General features: G+C 34.6%; 1 protein-coding gene across 12 annotated transcripts in view; it reads right to left on the bottom strand.

Moving 5' to 3' along the window:
* Window positions 1–3641: 3641 nt before the first annotated feature.
* Window positions 3642–20246, bottom strand: part of LOC121406326 (CUGBP Elav-like family member 1) — a 42649-nt gene continuing 26044 nt past the window's right edge. For 9 of the 12 annotated variants that reach the window (XM_041597346.1, XM_041597343.1, XM_041597341.1 and 6 more), the window contains 6 exons: window positions 19460–19522; window positions 15964–16110; window positions 12649–12738; window positions 10486–10629; window positions 9015–9144; window positions 3642–4504 (listed from right to left, as the gene is read on the bottom strand). In XM_041597346.1, the coding sequence (XP_041453280.1) occupies window positions 9017–9144; window positions 10486–10629; window positions 12649–12738; window positions 15964–16110; window positions 19460–19522 (572 nt within the window). In that variant the 3' untranslated portion in view covers window positions 3642–4504; window positions 9015–9016. The remainder of the gene's footprint in view (window positions 4505–9014; window positions 9145–10485; window positions 10630–12648; window positions 12739–15963; window positions 16111–19459; window positions 19523–20246) is intronic. The other 3 variants (XM_041597350.1, XM_041597352.1, XM_041597353.1) reach the window with 1 other exon arrangement.

The raw sequence follows: 20246 nt of genomic DNA, 5'->3' as shown, positions 1-20246 counted from the left end.
AACAAGATTTTTTGTCGATTTTAGAGAAAACATGGATTCTAATTCTCTAATTGAAAAAAATGTTTGTTTGTGCAGCTTTTCTCAGGATAATACAGGTATGAATTTTGGCCTTATATATTTTAACATAAATTTGCTTTAACAGGTTTGTCACCAAATATGGAGTCCCACTGCATTGTGGAAAATCTTGCCAAAAATTCTGTAATTTAACATTTCATCAAATCACAAATCAAATCAAGGGTGTTATGCCTTTTGAAAAAAAATCAATATCACCTTGCATTCATAGTACTTTATGGTTTCAGATCAAAATTTTAAGTGATCATAATTCAAATCGTTTTGGGCCTAATAAGACTATTGAAAAAGAGACTTGAATGAAAATATTTAAAATGCTGATAAATTCAATCAATTTCAAATATAGTCGGCAGTAATGCTTATGCTGTTATGTTGATTTAAAAAGCCAGAAATGAAGACTTGATACAAGCTAATGAATGGCTTTAACTCACACAGCCTGTAGTGAAGGCTAACTCTGAAAGAGATAATTTTTAAGCATTAAGTACATTTTTTTACAGTCTTGATTTTAAACTGCATGTGAACTCTGGCTTGAACCCGATGCTGAATATCGTACGCATAATGTACCATTAATAATCTATAACATGTAAACCACATTAACACTAAACCTAACAATGTCTTAACACAGTCACAGAAATATCATTGAATACAGTGAAATTACATAATACTTCTTTCAATTTAGAAAAAAATCTCCAAATGTAGGCTGTACACGTAAATAATCTTTTTTTTCTTAGTACACAACAAATGTTTGCATCCTTTTTTATCTCATAAAACTCTGTACACAAAACGAATTGACAGCAGGTAATCTACAATCACGCACAACAAATGATTCCAAACGTTTAGAAGAAACAAAGGTTTACACTGGCCTATTCGTACTGCCCTTTCTAACTAAACAGAAGGTGAATTCAAAGTTTCCTTTAATATTAATTTATAATGAAACTTTCAGGCACCTCTTGGGTATATGACTTGGGTGTCCTCAACCGACTTACCCCCATTCTAGGAGCAGTAGCTTGAATTCTAAACTAATAAAATTGTACCAATCACAAGTTTGGCTGAACATCCGGGTGTGTCTTTTATATTCTCTGAATTAAATTGTTTTATTTTAGAATTGGACTTCATTAACAATAGGGACTAGTCATTTCTGGAACTGTTATCATTCAGATTCAGCATCACAACCTTTCAGTGAATACATCCTGCCCGATGTCGTCCTAACGAAATCAATTCAACTAAATCCAACTAAATATGCTGCAGTGCAAAAGTCAAATGAATCGCATTGACTGGCTGGTCACAAATTCTTCCTAGAGCTACAAGAACTGTTTTTATGGAGAAACTTCTTAAAACCTTAAGTTGTCAAATATTTTCAGTGGTGCATCGTGCAAATTACATACAGTAGATCCAGAACTTCTACACTGGTTTTCCACTGAAACGCATTGTAACCCAAATCTATTCACTATTCCTGGTTAAAATTGGTGAGATTTAAAATTAAAAATCAATCGATAAAATTCAAATCCAGTGCAGACCAGAGCACCAAAGCAAAATCATCAAATCACACAAAATTAAAGAAAAAAATCTTTTGAGTAATCAAACGACCTGGATTTCTTGAATCTTGAATACATATATATAGTACTTGTATCACAAAAAAATTTGCAAATATAAATTCATCTTGGGTAAATAGCTGCGGATTATTAATTTTTAGGAAAAAATAATAAATTAAGAACATCTTGCCAGCATTTACATATATCTGCTTATAATTTTCTGTCTGGATTATTACTGTTAATAAAATTCAAATTATTTGAATGCAATGAATTGCTTTTCATTGTAGCTGAATCCAATTTCATCTGATAAATAGTTCCAGTAAAACAAAAGCAAATTTCTGCCAGGTTTGGATAAAAATTATATGAATTAACTGGGTAAGAATTTCTTGAGTTATCCTCGTTTAAAATCAATCTGAAACACATTACATATACGTATCTTTAGAACAAATGATTTACAAATTTAACAGTATATTTACTCAATATGCAATGAATAGACAGACAAGTGGAAACACGCATGCGGCCCATATCTGTATGAAATAAAACTTGAACTCGCTCATTTCAATCTATGGGATTTAACGATGTCATAAAATTTAGAATGCCGATAGTGGTATCCATGGCGATGACTGACAAAGCAGCTTGGCGTGTTACTTTTAAGTCAAATATCAATTATGTGCTCTTTGAAAAGATATGCTCCTTGAATAGGACATAAAGCTAAACACCTTTAAAAAGGTATTAGCTACTGATGATGATGCACAGTATTTGTATTGCGCCATATTTCTGTTAAAAACATTCATAGGCGCAGGCTCATCCAATCTCAAGCTAATTACTACACATCTGCTGAAATAAGCGATCACCCTAATGATCATCCATTTTGCAATGCACTTGAATAAAAAGACAGGTCTCAGGGTGGTGGGAGGGGTGGGGGCAGGGAAAAAAATACACGGGGGCTCGGGGCGATTTTGCCCCCGAAATGCCCCAAAGAGCCCTGGAAAACTATAATGGAGCCCCTGAAATTCATATAGGGTCCAATGTAAACTTTAACACAAATTAGGATATTTGGGCTAGTGAGCTCTAAAATAGCCCCGGAAAATAAATTATTAATTTTTTCCCTGGGTGGGGGACATTGTCAAGTGCCCTTTTTCCACCTTTTGTCTGGGGTTTTGGGTAGGGAGAGGAATAAAACAAAGAAAATATATGGTTTTGCTTTTACTAGTTCTTTTGGGGGGGGGCTTGAACCACATAGCTATAGACCCCCCGGGCATCCCACTTACTGAGTAAATAAGAATGTGATGCGAATTCAGGATTCTTCATGACATTTTATTACGTCAATGCAACAAAGTCCCGCGCATCACATACAGGACCAACTTGTCAAAGTGCAGACTAGCGGCTTAACGTCCTCTCCAAGAGACATTGCAGTAAGGAACAATGCCCCAACAAAGGGCACTTATGTCTTTATTTGACTTGGTTTCGAACCCACATTGCCATATTTCCTAAGCGCTGCTGGATAATGGACGTTGATGACATATCAATGGGCACTAGTGCATCACTGTCGCTTCAAATCCATTTTACTGGCTTTTAAGACCATCTGACCTTTCACATGTAATCTCAACGCAGGAGCACCATTGCATATTGAGTAAAATATGAACACTTAATGGGAATAACATTACAAAATATCCTTTGTTTATTCTGCAAATTCAACACGGCAACAAATTTAACTAGAAATTCAACACTGCAATTTATACCATACTACATGATGTTTGGATGATGGTTTAAAAAAAAGAATAACAATAAATAATAATCATTAAAAAATAAAATCACTGAAAAAAACTACACACTTTAATGGCAATAATTTCTTGAACACCAATAATAAAACACACACAAAAACTCACTTTATTCAAAACACACTGTGCCTCCCTCCATAGGGGATGCACGCTTATTTCTCTTTAAAACTTGAAACTTGGTATAATTGTAAATAAATAATGATTTAAAACGTACAAGAACTTTTATCACTTTTCCACACCCTGTTTTCAACAAACTTAAAAATATCAACATAAATGAGACTTCATAAGATTTATCACGCCGGGGAAATCCACATCAAACAAGTATGATAATCATGATAAAATTGCTATTTTCTTTAAAACATTCAACTCCAAATAAACACACGGGCCTGTTTTTTTCCTTTATGGAAAATGATGTCACAAATATATGAATGAACTACAAGAAAATATCCCGCGAACCCTCTTTAGGGAACACACGAGGAAAATGAATATAGAAATAAAAACATTCCATGCTTTTTTTTGCACATTACACAAACAATACAACTAATGTAGTCTTCATCGAAGGCCATATCAATTATCAATGAAGGTACTATAGTCTTAGATTCAGACCCAATAAAATCTAACACACACGCACAAGCAAAAGTTACGTATAATGGCCAACTACAATTGTGAAAACGATACAGGCGTCGGTTAATAACCCTTCTAAACTAAAGCCTCCCTGATTTTCATTTTAATTTCAAGCATGTCTGATTTTTATTTCTCGCTTATATTTCTCATTGCCATGGGTCTTTATGATGTAAACATGGATTAATAAAGAAATTGCTTGACATTATCATACATTTACAAAATGTTAAGAAAGCGTCTACTGGTCAAACGGTCCAATGTGCTGGGATATAGACTAAGGCATACACCACATATGAAGAATCCAAATGCATATAACATGTGATGTTTCTTAGGTTTTAAGTCTGCTTAAAGAACGAGACGATTTGATTTCTGACAAACAAACAGACGACAGTTCGTTGAACTAGTCACATGATAAAATAGCAAACCAGTATGGTTTCCAGGGGCAACGAGCAAACGTGTACAGGCAGACGTCACATGACTTGGACAGAAGTATCGAGCGTTCTGATTGGTGGAAAAATAAAAGAGAAAGAAAAAAAATAGATGGAAGAGAAAGCGGGGTTAGACAGTGGTACGTCAACATAAGCCAATAGTAAAACACAAAGCGAAGATTATTTGTATGTCTACGATGTCAAAGGTCATGAAAGATTAAGGGGTTATATACCCGAATGAGAACAAAAAATGACATTTAAAGCAGTGATTACTACTAAAACAGTATGAAAACATATATAATAAATATGTAATATAAGGGAGAAATAACATAAACTGTGTGTTATGATCTATTCCTGATATGCTATTAGCTTCACACATTTCTGAAAAAAAAAAGCTAGATGATAAATGACTAATCGTGTGCAGGGATATATAATAGTTTTTGAATCTGTCTTCATAAAAGAGATTTTGCATTTTGTGGAAAAACACACAGAAACTTCAGTATTTGTTTCTTCAGTATAAGCATGAAGTTACATTAATCCATACTTTTGGGGGACTAAACAATTTTTCAATAAAACACAAATCAAGTAACATACAGCTAATGACTTCGCCAACGATGACCGCATTAGCCACTTAAGGCAATGCAGTCAATAAAAAGGTTTTTTAATGCTTCCGTTCCCTTTAGACTTCCAACTTTTTCCCCACATTTCATTTTACAAAACAGAGATCGACCACAAATTATTTTTTAAATATAAAGGAAAAATGGTAAGTACCATTTCGATTCAAAGTTTTACTCTGAGGATATTGTGTTCTTTTTTTTTAAACAACGTTGATAAAACTGACAAACACACAAAACAAGCTTTAACCAACGCTAAAAGCCACAGCAGACCGACAATACATTAAAGCACATCATAGAAGCAACAAAAAACAATGATTGGTTTTTTTTTACAGACAGATACACTGTATATACATGATATGGGGCCACAGAAATGTACTTAAATATATCCAGAAAGATTATCAAGTGTCAGCATTTTGATCTTCAGAGAGAGGTGTACTTTGAAACAGAAATTACTGAAGGCATAAATGTAAATTATCATAAGAGTAAACACTTGAAAAGTTTTATATGAAGCAAATAATTAATGGTTTTCACTGACCAAGCTATTGAAATCCCTGCATCTGATTGGCCAAGAGCAAGTTAATCATTGAAAGTCACCAACGAAACTCTCTGTGAAATGCTTCCCGGCGCACGGTTTCACAAAACTTGTCAGCACTGACAAGTTGTACAGTTAGCATAGTAGCAACAAGTGCTTTGCAACCAATCAAAACCAAGGACTTCACTAAAATTGTCAGAGCACGAAACAAACTCCATTTTCCTCAGAATGTTTTGATTTGAGGTCAAGTTATCCAATTCCCTAATGTAAGCAGAAAACGGGTGAACCCACAAACACAGCACAGCAAACAGATATACCAATACTATCACAAATTAACATGAAGGGGCAGGAACACTCTACAAAGTCTACAATATATTCATTTATTTTTAATTTCATGCAGTGCTCACTCTCTTCAATATCTCTAAAACCTGTAAAGACTCAATTTCAATTTGTAGCTTCTATAAATAAAGTGATTGATTTTACAACTTCCCAGACTAAAAATTTAAAAAACATCTTAGTTACGCAAGGATTTATCTATCATTAAATATTTTGAGATTCTGTTCTCGAAACAAAGATGAAAGCCACACTACAAGAATGTCTCAACCAATGCTACATTAAGATAATATAACTTTGAATTCGAAAAATGGTAATTAACTTAATTCATCAATCTATCATTTATCATCATCTTAGTAATTTGTTTAAATTCTTTGGTTATGACCATTGAGGTTAACTGAACCGAGATGGCCTCTGAAATAATAAGGTAAGAGAAGGGGGTATGAAAGATATAGATGTCTATATACACATGGGGTCTACGTCATAACACTACTTTCAATATACAGCTGCACATGAAGTTGAGTGTACAATGCATATTCTTGACCTTTAATAGGGTTATACCTGCTTTGTGGCAAAAAAGGGAAGGGGAAGGCAGATAATGAAATATTGCAATATATTCTTCTTCGCTCTATAAATCAATTTTCAATTAACATTATGATGCCCACGTATCTGATAACTTTCTTGAACTTCCTTGCGGTGAAAAGCCCTTTGCTCCCATGTATTGGCCCCCATGTCATTTACTTGCAAAAAAAAATTAAAATTATAATTGAAAAAAGGAAATAGGGGTAGGCTTGTTTCAGATAGCTTTGAGGATGAAGGTTAGGCCAAAATCGTATGACCCTCTTACAGGTGTATGTCAGATGAAAAATTTAAATCTGAAGACGTCCCATGTTAACTTTAATAATAGAAATAATTTTCACGTAATCCCTGGCAAAATAAAGCTATAGTATATACATTAATAACCTGGAAGAACATATCAGCAGAGCATATGAAGTCGGCTGATCCGAGAATATATCGGTTCAGTGAATGTCGCCAGAGTAGATGTTGTGGGACGAGGATTAGCAGTCACTGCATCACATATATATACGGTTATCTTTCATGCTTTCAGTATACAATCTAGAGTAGCGCATATACGGGGCCCGTCTTACCAAGACTTTGCGATTGGTCCAATCAACCAGAAATGTATGGAAATCCATCGATGCCATAATTTTTTCTGCAAAAAAATTGCACAAAGTCTTTTGTAGAAGAGAAGCACTTTGACAATCAAGAAAGTGCGCTGCTGCCACCCTCAAACAATTGGTATCCCATACAAACCATCTACTACTGCTGCACAGATATCCAATATCTGCTACCACGTCAGTTTGTAATCCCACTGCTACCACTCCTAAACAATTGATATCCCATGGTGAATGTATGAATTTAGAGCATATCTAGAAAACATGAGCAAACATCCATTTTAAATGTTGATGTTGCTGGCTTTCCATAGTTGTGGTTGATCAGATTGATTGCAACTCCTTGTAAGACGGGGCCCCAGACGTGTCTCTAATATTCAAGCAGGGCTTACAGTGCACATAATTCATTACACTACTGTGATGCCGTAGTTACATGTACACACTCAAACATAATATTCATTTTGTTATTTTTCTAATCCAGTCCTACACAAGTATATAACATGAAGGTCAATGTTTTTCTGTTATCTTAATTTCATTTGCTAGAACAGGCAACGAGAAATGAATTTCCAACTTTATTACCCCCAAAATGAAGATACCTTAAATTTGTGTTGATTTGTCAGTTTATTTACAGATTCTTTGCATCGAGAGAAATTTTGCAATATTTACCTGTTCACCAAATGAATGATAACTCAAAATCATATACCTTAAAATCCTTGTGTAAGACTAGATTTTACACAACAAAAAGACTAAAACTATTACCAAATTATAAAGCAAAACACTGCACAATATATTCAACATAAAAAAAACAATAACCACCAACAGCATATTGTCATTTGTGCTATTTCCATGACTTTATACACTGGAGATGTGCATAGATAGCATATAAACACAAGTACACATTATCAATCTGGTTTGAAGGTATGGTGTTTTCAAGGACCAAATCATAATTCAACTGGATTCTCGAGTGCGTGCAGTCAAAACGTACTCCTCTGCGATCGCCGAACCGAGAATATGCTACGTGCCCAACTTATCAAATTTTCAAATTATTACCATGTGACACCCAAAGCTAGTCAGATCATCATCCCTTCAATACACACTGCAAAAACTCTGGTGTTGATTTAACACCAGCCCAGAATCTACATATGTCCACACCAGAGAAGTATTGAAACACCAGTTTTGAATCAAACCGATGCTATTTTAATACTAATTGGTGTTGTATAAACACCTATCTGGTGTTAGACCAAAACGAAACTGGTGTTGTTTAACATTTCTCTGGTGTGGACATAAATAGATTCCGGGCTGGTGTTAAATCAAAACCAGAGTTTTTGCAGTGCATGAACCAAATTTTAAGATGGTCCCTCAAATGGTTCTACAGTAATCACAAGAACAAGATATTTTAATGTAAATGACCTCTGTGACATTTGACTTTTGACCTCACTTCCTACCCCCTCCCCCACCAAAAACAAAAAAAAAATAGAAAAAACTTTCATCCTATAATCGTGACAATAAGGTATTTCAATGTATATTATGACCTATGTGACCTCTGACTTCTGATCTTATAACCCCCTCCCCCCAAAAAAAGAAATACAAATATTAACCTTCATCCTGTAAACCTATAATAAACATATTTTAATGGTGAAAATAAGGTATTTCAAAGTATATAATGACCTGTGTGACCTTTGACATTTCAACTTATTACCCCCCCCCCCCCCAAAAAAAAAATAGAAAAGATTTTCATTCTATGAACCTAATTTACAGATAATGTGACCTTACCTTTCATAAAGCCTGACTGCTTCTTCCACTTCTTGCATTGCCATCTTGGCAGAGAATAGCAAATCATAGCTAACAAAATATAATATCAGTTGTGAAACTTGCCCCCCTCCCCTCCACTCTCTCCCCATTCATACAAGCCACCCAGTTTACACTTACCTTTAGTACGGTTTGCTAGCTTCTTTAGAGCGCTTGAGCTGGACTTTTAACCTCTTTGTGCCTACTGAGAAACCGTTCATGGCCTGGATGGCCGTCTGCGCTGAAATCGGTGAATCGTAACTTACAAAACCTGACACACACACACAAAAAAAGATTTAAAGTGATTGGTTAACATTGGTTTGACTTTAAAAAAATCTGAGCTAGAAGGTCACACTTGTCACCTGTGTCTGTGATATGTTCCAAAAATGAAGCCCAGAAAAAATTGCGTTCGAAAATGATTTAGTGCTTCAAAAATTGAAATATAAAGTGACCGGAAACACCATCTTAATTTCATCCCATACACTTATGTGTACTGTTTAGGTGTCTATAAGACGCCCAATTACAAAATCGGGGTTTGCCTTGTAGTTTTAGCTTTTTATTCTCAATAATGGTTGTTTTCAGGGTTTATCAGTTCTAATACGTGCACTTGTACACATGTTTCATCTTGGTTTGAGAATTTTTTAAATTGGCTGCTCACAAAGTCAAACAATACCTTTAACAACAAACAAATGCCAAGATGATAATATTGATCTGACTTTACAAAACCAAACCTGTTAGGTCCTTTTTGTTACCCAATTTTGTGATAAGTTGAAGCCCTGAAAGAAATTTGCGCCTTAATATCATTACTTAGTGCTTCAAAAATGTGGAAAAAAAGAGAAAAACACTATCCCAATTTTAGTGCACATATTACATGTGGAGCAATCAGAATTACCAGTATCAAAAATAAACTTTTTCAGAGACAGATATCTTGAAAGTGTCTAGTCTAATTTGAATTTGTTTACTTCCAAGGTGTTTTTTGTTTGTTCTTTTAAAATTCACATTGACAATATTACATACAACACACATCAAATGTCAGGATTTTTTAAACATGACCTTAGGATATGATGATCATTGGTTAGGTTGTGAAGTCTTAACTTCACTATCAAAGAAAGAAAGCAGTTGCAGCAAACAATTATTTCATGAGAAAGTCTTTAAAATCAAGGTTAAAATGCCACCATATTATCATAGATCTAGATCTGGTACATTGAAATAAACTCATCTTTGTGAAATCATGAAATCTTAGCTGAAAGCCGATAATTCTGATGATCACTAACACAGAGAGGCATATGTGGGACAGTGCATAAATATTGTTTGAAAAAATATCTGACATACACTGTATAATGAAATATTCTGTGCTTATATTGCTTATTTCTCAGTAATTACACTTTTTTTTAGACATATGGCACATATTTTTTTATTCATAAATACCAACACTTCAGTGGTCATTTCATAGGATTCTGATCAAACTCATTTTGAGAGAGTTACCACAACTGGTATTTATCTTTAAGTGGAATAAGAATGAATCCTCCTCATATTTGGAAAGTGGTATCCTTGCTTTATAGGAGTACACGATCACCAGAGCGAGAGCATCAGAGAAGAGCGGAATACTCACCGAAACATTTGCTGAGGTTCGTATTTTTGTCGATGAAGACCTTTGCACTGAGGATACCGCCGTACGGAGAGAACATTGAAATTAGATCCGTGTCCGTGTAGTCTTGGGGTAGGTGGTATATAAATAGATTAGCGCCCTCTGGACCTATAAACAAGACAAGTTTATAAATATGAATTCATGAAATGGGAATAAATCAGGGTTCTGTCTATAGCTTGTTGCAGATGAAATATGAAAATTGGCAGCTTTTAGCTGTGGATTCATTTTGGGCTCTATCATATCTATATTTTTCTTTAAGGTATACAAATGAACGGATAATTGATAATTCTTGCCAATTTACGAAGCAAAAGCAGCTGACACAATGGCAGTTGGATAGGGGTTATAATAATAATAATAATAATAGGCATTTATATAGCGCCATCTATCTAGAAGTATTCTATTCCGAGGTGCGTTGTTATTATTATTATTACCCCGGCTTTAGCTTGAGCTGCCTCTCAGCGCTCATGCATTCAAGGAATTAATCCTGCCGGGTACCCATTCACCTCACCTGGGTCGAGTGCAGCACAGTGTGGATAAATTTCTTGCTGAAGGAAATTACGCCATGGCTGGGATTCGAACCCACGACCCTCTGTTTCAAAGTCAGAAGACTTATCCACTGGGCCACAACGCTCCACTTATTGTTATCCTACTTGGTCTAGGGCCCTGTTACATAAGAGTTTCTTGTTATGGTAACTGCCATCCAATGGTAACTACCATGGTAATACTGACCAATAGCCAATTATTCCATGCCAATCATTCCTTGCAACTTAAAGAGAAATGCCAGTAGTTGCAGTAAACACCGATTTCATGAGAAATTCTGTAAAACCAGGCTTAATTGTCAGAATATCATCGGGGGATCTAGACCTGGTACAGTTCCATAAACTGAACTTTGTGAAATCTTTAAATCTACGCTGAAAAACGATCACACTGAAGATCACTGACACAGATAGACACACGTGGGACAATGTATTATTATTGCTCAAATAAAGACCCGACGGAAGTGACCGAATCCGCGCTTATTTTGCTTATTTCTCAGCAATTACACAATTTCTCCCAGAATCCTTTGGCACATATTTTTTATTCATACAAACAGACACTTTGGTGGTCATTATATTAGATTCTGTAAAAAGTCATTTTGAGATTGTTACCAAAACTGGAATTTATCTTTAACATTGGATGGCAAAGTTACCATACCATAATGGTAACTTCCAGGCAACTGGGCCCTGTAGACCTATGCACCAAGTAAGGATGGACTAAACAGTCTTTAGTCAAAGACTTAGATGAGGAATAGGACTATATGAAATGGTCTTGGGACAAATGCTCATAGACCATATGGTATGATACCAAACAGTCTTTAGACCAAAAGCAATTAGACCAAGTGCAATCGGCCCAAGTTGAATTCAACCAAACGGTCTTTAGATCATGTGACAGTAGACCAAGTGGATTTCGTCTAAGAAGTATTCATATAAAGTTGGATTTGACCAGGCAGTCTTTATCAAATTGGATAACATCAATTGGAATTTGACAGAGTGGTCTTCAGTTGGATATAAATAGAAAACTAGTAAGCGGTCTTCAGACCAATTTGGATTAAAAACCTAGTGAGCAGTCTTTAAACCAAGTGGAATTTGACTGAGCGGGCTTTAGATGAAGTGGAATTAACCAAGTGGCCTTCGGTCCAGTTGGACTTAATCAAATGGTCTCTAACAGTTGATTTCAAATAAGTGGTTTTGGTTTTGACTAAGTGGTTTTTAGAACAGTGGAAATTGACAAACTCGTCCTTAGATGAACTGAAATTTGACTAAGCAGTCTATAGGCCAAAGTTGGTTTTGACAAAGAAGTCTTTAGGCCAAGTTGGTTTTGACTAAGAAGTCTTTAGACCAAGTTGGTTTTGACTAAGAACTCTTTAGACCAAGTTGGTTTTGACTAAGAAGTCTTAAGACCAAGTTGGTTTGGACTAGGAAGTCTTAAGACCAAGTTGGTTTTGACTAAGAAGTCTTCAGACCCAGTTGGTTTTGACCAAGAACTCTTTAGACCAAGTTGGATTGGACTATGCAGTTTTGGACCAAGTGAGAATAGACCAAGTGGCAGTGCACCCTTCTTGATATCCACAAGATCGATCCTCCTTACCTTCTTTTTGTTTTTGACCTGCTGCTCCGGCTTGCTGTTGTTGTTGTTGCTGGAAAGCATTGATGGGCCCAAAACCATTGGGAAATTGTGCTGTAGGGTAGAGAATCATTACATAACAAATTTGATATCAAAAGACTTGTTCTACTAAAAAAAAAAATCACAATTAATTTTTAGATTATTTTAGGTCACTATGCATCTTCCTTTATGAAAATATCTTGTTTCTATGAAATGCACTTCTCATCTTTATTCATAAAATTCAAAATAATACAATCAGATTTCTGAGAACTGATTATAACTGAACTAACCTTTAATTCACCCAATATAGTTAAAGTTTCATATCAAAGTATTGCATCTACCACTGAGCATATACTTTGACATGAGCGAAAATATTCGATTTCCTTCTTTCAAATGTTGGATTCGAAAAAGCAATTTCTTAGTCAAGAAAAATACTTGCATTTATAAAATCAAACCTGGTAAAGAGTTTTAATATCAGTGCTGAACTTCAAGTGAGGAGCCATATTAAATTTCTTGAGGCAGTCGAGTGATACATCTCAAGTAAATTCTTTCAATTTTTACTTAATTTATTCATTTATTCTAAAATCTGCCTCAAACTTGCAGAAAGTTAACACATCTAATTTCTTTTGCTAGCAGTGGAATTCAACTTCACCTAATGTTGTAGTCAAACTATTTCATATAATCCACAAGTATTGAATTAAGTATCAATTCTTAAAAATCAATTTATAATGAAAACATGGAATCATAAAAAAGGGATGGTATGGAATAATTTTTTCCCATTATAAATTAAATTGTAATTCTATTCGGGTCTTGCCAGCAATGAATTCCATATTACACAAATCTATGAGATGTAATGAAACGTATCTGATTCAAATCTGAATAAAATGGCAGGAATTTGTAATCATAGAAATTGATCAAGCAAAATAAACGGTGTCTACTAACAAATATAAATAATGTATGGTCCATTTACTCTTTTTTATAGGACAAAGAAAGAATACAGGGTAAAAAATTAATAACTTTGAAGAATTTTGAGGCATCTTTATGGCAAATGAGGGGCCCATTTATAATATTCATTAGAAATATTGTCCTCTTCCTTTATGTATTGTATTTATTAAAAAAAAAAAGGATCACAAATGTTTGTTTTCAACTCTTTTGAAAATGATGACTTCTTTTTTTTTTGAATTTGGGGAATATATATGGACTATTCCAAACACAAGAAAATAGGCACAAAAATAGTTGTGGCATAGATGTACAAAAGATCGAGACAAAAACGTTACAAAGACAAAGTTTTAACACGGAACTAGTTTCAATTTGTTGATGCCGTGGCTTGTGAGTACGTGACGAATCAAGTAATAATACAGTTATGTCTGCACAGGAAGGACTTATAGATAAACACTGGGAATTTAACATGTAACAGTTCATTAGGACCCACTGAACGGGGCACATGAAAGGTCAGGCAAGGCACTGAGAACATTTAGTACAAAAAGCTCTTGGAAACATCAAATATTGCAATTATGTGATTTTAATCGATTTTGATCAAGAGCAAAATTTCACTCAAAAACCATTTAACAGATTGATCGAACGAACAGACTAGCGAGTGTTAATTGTAACGATGCATGGTAGGTCAGAATCCTTCTCTTTGGGTTTAATGATAATAAATCACAGCAAACAATGCATGGTGGTTTTAAAGATAAAAATTGGAAGGAAAAAAACACGGAAGTGAAGAAAAAAACAAGCCACATCAAGCTAATCAAACCGAATGAACAATTAACAACCAACTATTGAATATGGGGATAAATTTGGTTAGAAACGGCATGATATCTGTTAAACAAAACACCACAACATGACATCAAAGGCTATGCATGGGACTGATGGCATATTTTACTCTGCCAAGATGGCAACAGAGAATATGACAAACACGGGTAGGTTTCTCCACTTAATATGATTAAAATGAGGTTTCCACCAATTTCAGAAAGGGGGCAAAAAAATATTCAGTATATATGAATTTGGCATTCCTGGGGTGTTTTCATGCAATTGAATAATTTTGGGGGACGTCAGTGGAAGGAGATATATAGGGGGGAGAGAGGAAAGTTTCCCAAATGTTCACAAATAATCATAAACATGGACAACATATGGAACCATATAAAGGAACATAAATGGGCTAAAGAATATGTATGGTTCTAAAGTAAATTTCGGGATACCTCACCACCAAAAAAAAAGGGGGGGGGGAGTTTTGGGTCCGTTATTACAATTACAAAAACAAGGAGAGAAAGAGAGAAGAGGGCTGAAAGATAGAGTATGCCACAATTATTTCTTTTAATTTCATCAATCTTAAATTCTCAGTTGTTTTAAATTTGTTTACAAATGGGTCCAGTCAACCTTTCATCCAGGGTTTTCCCTCTATCCAAAATCAATTTCAGTTTTATTTTGGTATCCCAAATCGTTTTTTAAAAAAATACAACAAAAAACATAGAAAAAAACTGAACAGAGTTAGTGTGACAATCAATACATGTTTGGTGCTAGTCAAACTGTGGTGAAAAGAATTGAATTGTGTGATATCACACGAATCTAAATGCGACCCTTTTAAACCAACAAACAATATTGAAAGAGAAAATAGGTAACCTGCGGACGGAAATCGACGAATAGAAGTTCGGATTTCGGATTTAGATCTTTAAACGATAATGTAATAATATCATAACTTTCTTTTAGTGTTAATCTATTGACCTGAAACATAAAAAACTTAAGATCTGTTGTTTTAATATCATGTTAATTGCCTAAATCTTGACTTTCAATTTCTTTTCCCCGCATTGAAACCTAGGATCACTCTTTATGTTACTGGGTTAATGGTTCGGGAATAAAAACCTATCCGCAGTCTTCTTTAAAATACTTATGAAATATATATATATATCTGAAACAATCATTTTGTACGAATGAAGGCTGTAAATTTATCTGTATCATGAAGTCAAATGGATTATTCATCTACAACAAGTTTCATCGATATTGGAGAGGCATTGAGTCCTTATTAAAACAAGTTTGTTCAGTATTGAACATTTACCAATTGATTTTAACAAATACCATAATTCTATGTCAGATAGAACAATTGTTTTGTCTCAAATTACTATTAATGAATATCAATGTAAAATAGTAATTAGGGTGCTAGAAAATAAAAGTTTATATCATTGTTTTGACACAAATACTCGGGTGTCAATGTTAAATCCCTAAAATCTTGGGCATCATGAAGAATTATAAAAAAAAGATAATATAAGAGGATATTTTTGTGTGATTATGTTTGTGACAAACCTGTGTACTGCTGTATCCCTGAATATGCTTGCGTCAAGGCGGTAAGGTCAATATTAGCTGTGGGGGCGGTTGTGGCCCCTGTGCCCGCCAAACCGGCCGCCGTGCCCAAACTACCGACCCCGGCTACACTGCTCGACAGCCCCGTGCCTGGTCGGGTCAAAGTTCAGGTCACGCCAAGGGTGAAAGTTGAAAGGTCACACATCATGGTGGTTGGGAAAAAGACAGCAAATTTTTGGATGGTGTTTAGAAAAACTGCATGCATTTTTTTTTCAAGTTTCCATTCAAAATTCTCTCTCTTTTTTTTAATTCACACATTTTCTTCTTCCAATTCATAAATGACAAGAATGAGATGGAGTTTTCAGCATATCAAACATTTGAAAGATACCATTACAAAGAAAAGTTACCCGAATGATGCGATGCATGAGATAGGCAAGTATAATGCATAGAAAATGGCGGTCATTTGTGTGTGATAATATCCCGTCAAAACCATCCATGAACACGGCAAGTCCCTTTCGATTGCTTGTGATCGTTTTTGTCTGTTTGATTGTTCAGATTTTCGATCCATTGGCTGTCAATTTTTAAAGGATAAGGTCTTTTTAGAGGATGTTATTTCAGAATCAAACGCACATGGTCGAATTGTGAATCACAAGAAAATTGAACAAACAACAAAATTCTCTATTTCTCTAAAAACATTGCTATTAAAGAGCGAAGCAGTGGAATGCTGGTGAGTTTCAGGTGCTGTCAAAATTAACTTCTACCACACAAACTCAAAACATGATCGAAATTACAACAAAATAATCAACAACCAACATTTATTATCGAAAAGGAAAGCTTTCCGAGACATGGAAAAAGAAAAAAAAAGGGGTAGAAAATTTGTGCGGGTGTAATTAATGAGACTGCCTACACGAAAATCGTCGCGACAAACAGAATTTGTAACAAACGCAATCAACTGTCAAAACAACTTTTGGACATAACTTTTGTGCCAGAATTTTGTTAATGAACGAGAAGTTACGAACAATTAAACAAAAGAGTATATATTATTGTTGACTGATTTTTCAGCTTGCTGGATGACCGGATGCCCTCTTCAGAGTTTGGTTTTAAAGGGATATTTCACACAAAGGCTCAATAATTTGAAGGATAAACTAACAAGAAAGTAACACGCAACATCATAACAGGAAGGATAGATGATGTAAAAAAATAAAAACAAATGATGCACTCGTGTAGAGACATGGTAATTCAGTCCTAGGTTTTAAGAGGTTTATAACATACAAGCAAATTCTACTGAGGATTGGAAAATTGAGAGGGGGGGGGGGGGGGGGGTGGGAGTACGTACAAAACAATTCTTGGTTAGGTTTACATTAAAACATTCTGGTTTGTACGATGGAAGAGGGTCAATGGGGGGGGGGGACATGAACGTACACATATCAAACAAATGCAGAATACAGGATTAGATGGGGGACAAAATAGGTCCATATGTGAACAGATCAAATATTTTCTTTTCCTCAACAATATTGGACGAATTCAAAGTCAACATGGATGAATTAATTAACATTGTATATCCAACATGTTACAAGAACAGAAGCCATGATATATTGCCAAAATATAATGATGGAGGGAGAGAGTATATAGTATATATAGCATGGGATATATATGAATATTTATAAGAAATTAACAGGCCTCAAAATGCATAAAATGCTTAGCAAAAGGAAAATAACTAATGTTGATATTATTCCTATCTCTATTGCTACAAGCTATATCAGAACATCTAGAAATGGGAAGGGTTATCATTATTGATATATCAACCTGACAATGTACTATCTACCAATTTTGTTTTCTTAAGTTTGAATTTCTGGTCAATGGTATTTATTATGACTGCTCTCCCTTTGGCTCAAAGCCTCTTGAATGATAAATGTGGATAAAAATGTGATAAAATAAACAGCAGTTCCTGTGAACTTTTCATATTAGGTTATAAAAAGAGTGAAGCACAATTTTTAAATGTTTTATGTTCAATTAAAAAGCCCATATTTAAAAGAAAGTTCAGGCATTTTTTTAAAGCAAAGTTTAATTAAAAGTGAAAAGGAAAACCACAATGTTTCTTCTGACAGCAAATTTGATCATACATTTTATAAAAATAAAAACACCCTTTTAGATGCACTTATTAAATAAAGCTTCAAATGTGCTTCTCGAAAAACATAACATACACAGCAAATCGTTTGCAATTTAAATTTCCTCAAATCTAGTCATGACAATCAAAGTTACCCAAGCAACAAAAATTGACACAAGCTAATCAAAAGAATCTCATCCAGAGAAGCGTTAGTTCATTGTCATGAACAAAATGCAATTAAACTAAAGATTCTCCCAAATCAAAATGACTTGTTTTTATTTTGCTTCAAGTGGGGGAATACAGGAATAGATCTGGGTAGACTTTTTACATGACAACCGACAACAAGGCATGCTGCAGAGCGCAATGAAAATCAATGGAGCATAAAGACTGTATAGAATGATAAAAAGATTAACAGGAAGCCTTCGGAATAGGCAGGTGTTTATCTTTCCAGGATAAATTGACTGTTTAATTGCTTATAATTCAAATGATTCAGGATCAGAATTTGAAGAAAGAAAGACGATTTTAAAAACAAGATTGCCCATCAACTGGTATGACAGCTGTAATCAAAAGTCAATATCAAAATTAGAATAATTTTTTTTAAAAAAATACAGGTTGAAATCATTTCTTAGGAGGCAACTTTCGAATTTATCATGTAAATCAATACATATTGATCATCAGCAAATTTCCATTGCATTTTCTCATTTTATTTTTACATTTCATCAGTCAATAGTTATTGTTTGTTACACAGGATTTGATTTTCAATAATATGATATCCTCGATGCAAATATGTTTTTGAGAGATAAACAAGGTGAGTGTTTCACAAAGCAAATAGTGATTTTCACAGCCTTATTCTTTCTGAGCCAGTCAGACACAAGGATTTCAGTAGCTTATAACGGTAGGGGAGACCGGGTAAGTTGGAACGTGGGGTAAGTTGAAACATTGTAATTTTCTTGAACGCCTGTAAAATAAATTTATGCAATACTGCCCTCAATTTATTGCTATTAATAATACAACAGTGTTGAATTATTATTGCAGTAAATTGAGGGCAGTATTGCATAAATTTATTTTACAGGCGTTCAAGAAAATTGCAATGTTTCAACTTACCCCATGTTCCAACTAACCCCGGTCTCCCCTACTCGGTGAAAAATCACTGATTATGTGTTTCATGAAATTCCCTCCAGGTTTTCGCTCAGCTACGAACCCAACGCAACCCAAGACAGTGGAATGCGACACAATAATAATAAAACCAACAAATAAGAAATAACGTTAAAAAAAAGGAGGGGGAAAATGCAGGCAGCAAACAAAACGAATGAACAAGATGAAATCATTCTAGGTTTGGTAGGTTTTTGGTGTTAGTAAAATGCAGGATGGTTGACTTTAAACACCACCTACCTGCTAAGCCCTGTAAACCCGCTGTTAGTCCCGTCATACTTGATGTCGTGTTAGTTCCGGCTCCTACAAAATGACAGAAAAAAATGATTGCTATCAATTACTAGGTCAAGTAACTCTCCCACTGTAGAAGTATAATTCATTCTTGAATTACTAAATTAAAATAAATATGGTCGTAGCAAGGTCTGTAAGAAAATTTGTTTTAAAAAAAGCAAACATGCAAAAAATACCTCCCTCCCCTTCCCAAGACAAACATTCAAGAACAAATATACATCAAGGTAACAATTTAATTTCTGTAATGTGTTTATATCCTGAAATATACGACACAAAAAATATAACATAAGATACAAGTACGATAAATTTGGAACATCTTTTTTTTTACAGATTAAATCAATCCCTATAGACTTTAAACAAAAGCGAGCCAGGCCCCGTTTCATAAAGTTTATTATGGACCAGTGCTAACATTTCATTATAAAAAGGGTATTTTTTCACATTTGCTGAGATTCTACCAACTAATTTGCTCTGTAATTAGCCAGTCAATGAGGGGAACTCCATGAACAGGTTAAATGAAATAGGTCCTGGGTTTGGTTTCATAAAAACGATATATCAATGACAAATGCTTGAATTGAAGAATGCATTTGTTCTCAACAAATGCATGGGACCCATTTCAGTAGCTTATGATTAGAAGATATTAATTTGTCAATAAACAGGACCTGGGGGGTGTTTCACAAAGATTGAAGTATGACTTAGAGTCGCACTTAAATGTCTAGTTGCGCGCAGTATAAAAGGC

This window comes from Lytechinus variegatus, chromosome 19 (genome assembly GCF_018143015.1).
Source record: "Lytechinus variegatus isolate NC3 chromosome 19, Lvar_3.0, whole genome shotgun sequence".
Lineage (NCBI taxonomy): Eukaryota > Metazoa > Echinodermata > Echinoidea > Temnopleuroida > Toxopneustidae > Lytechinus > Lytechinus variegatus.
The sequence above is the reverse complement of the archived record's forward strand: the minus strand, read 5'-3'. Positions and strand labels throughout refer to the sequence as shown.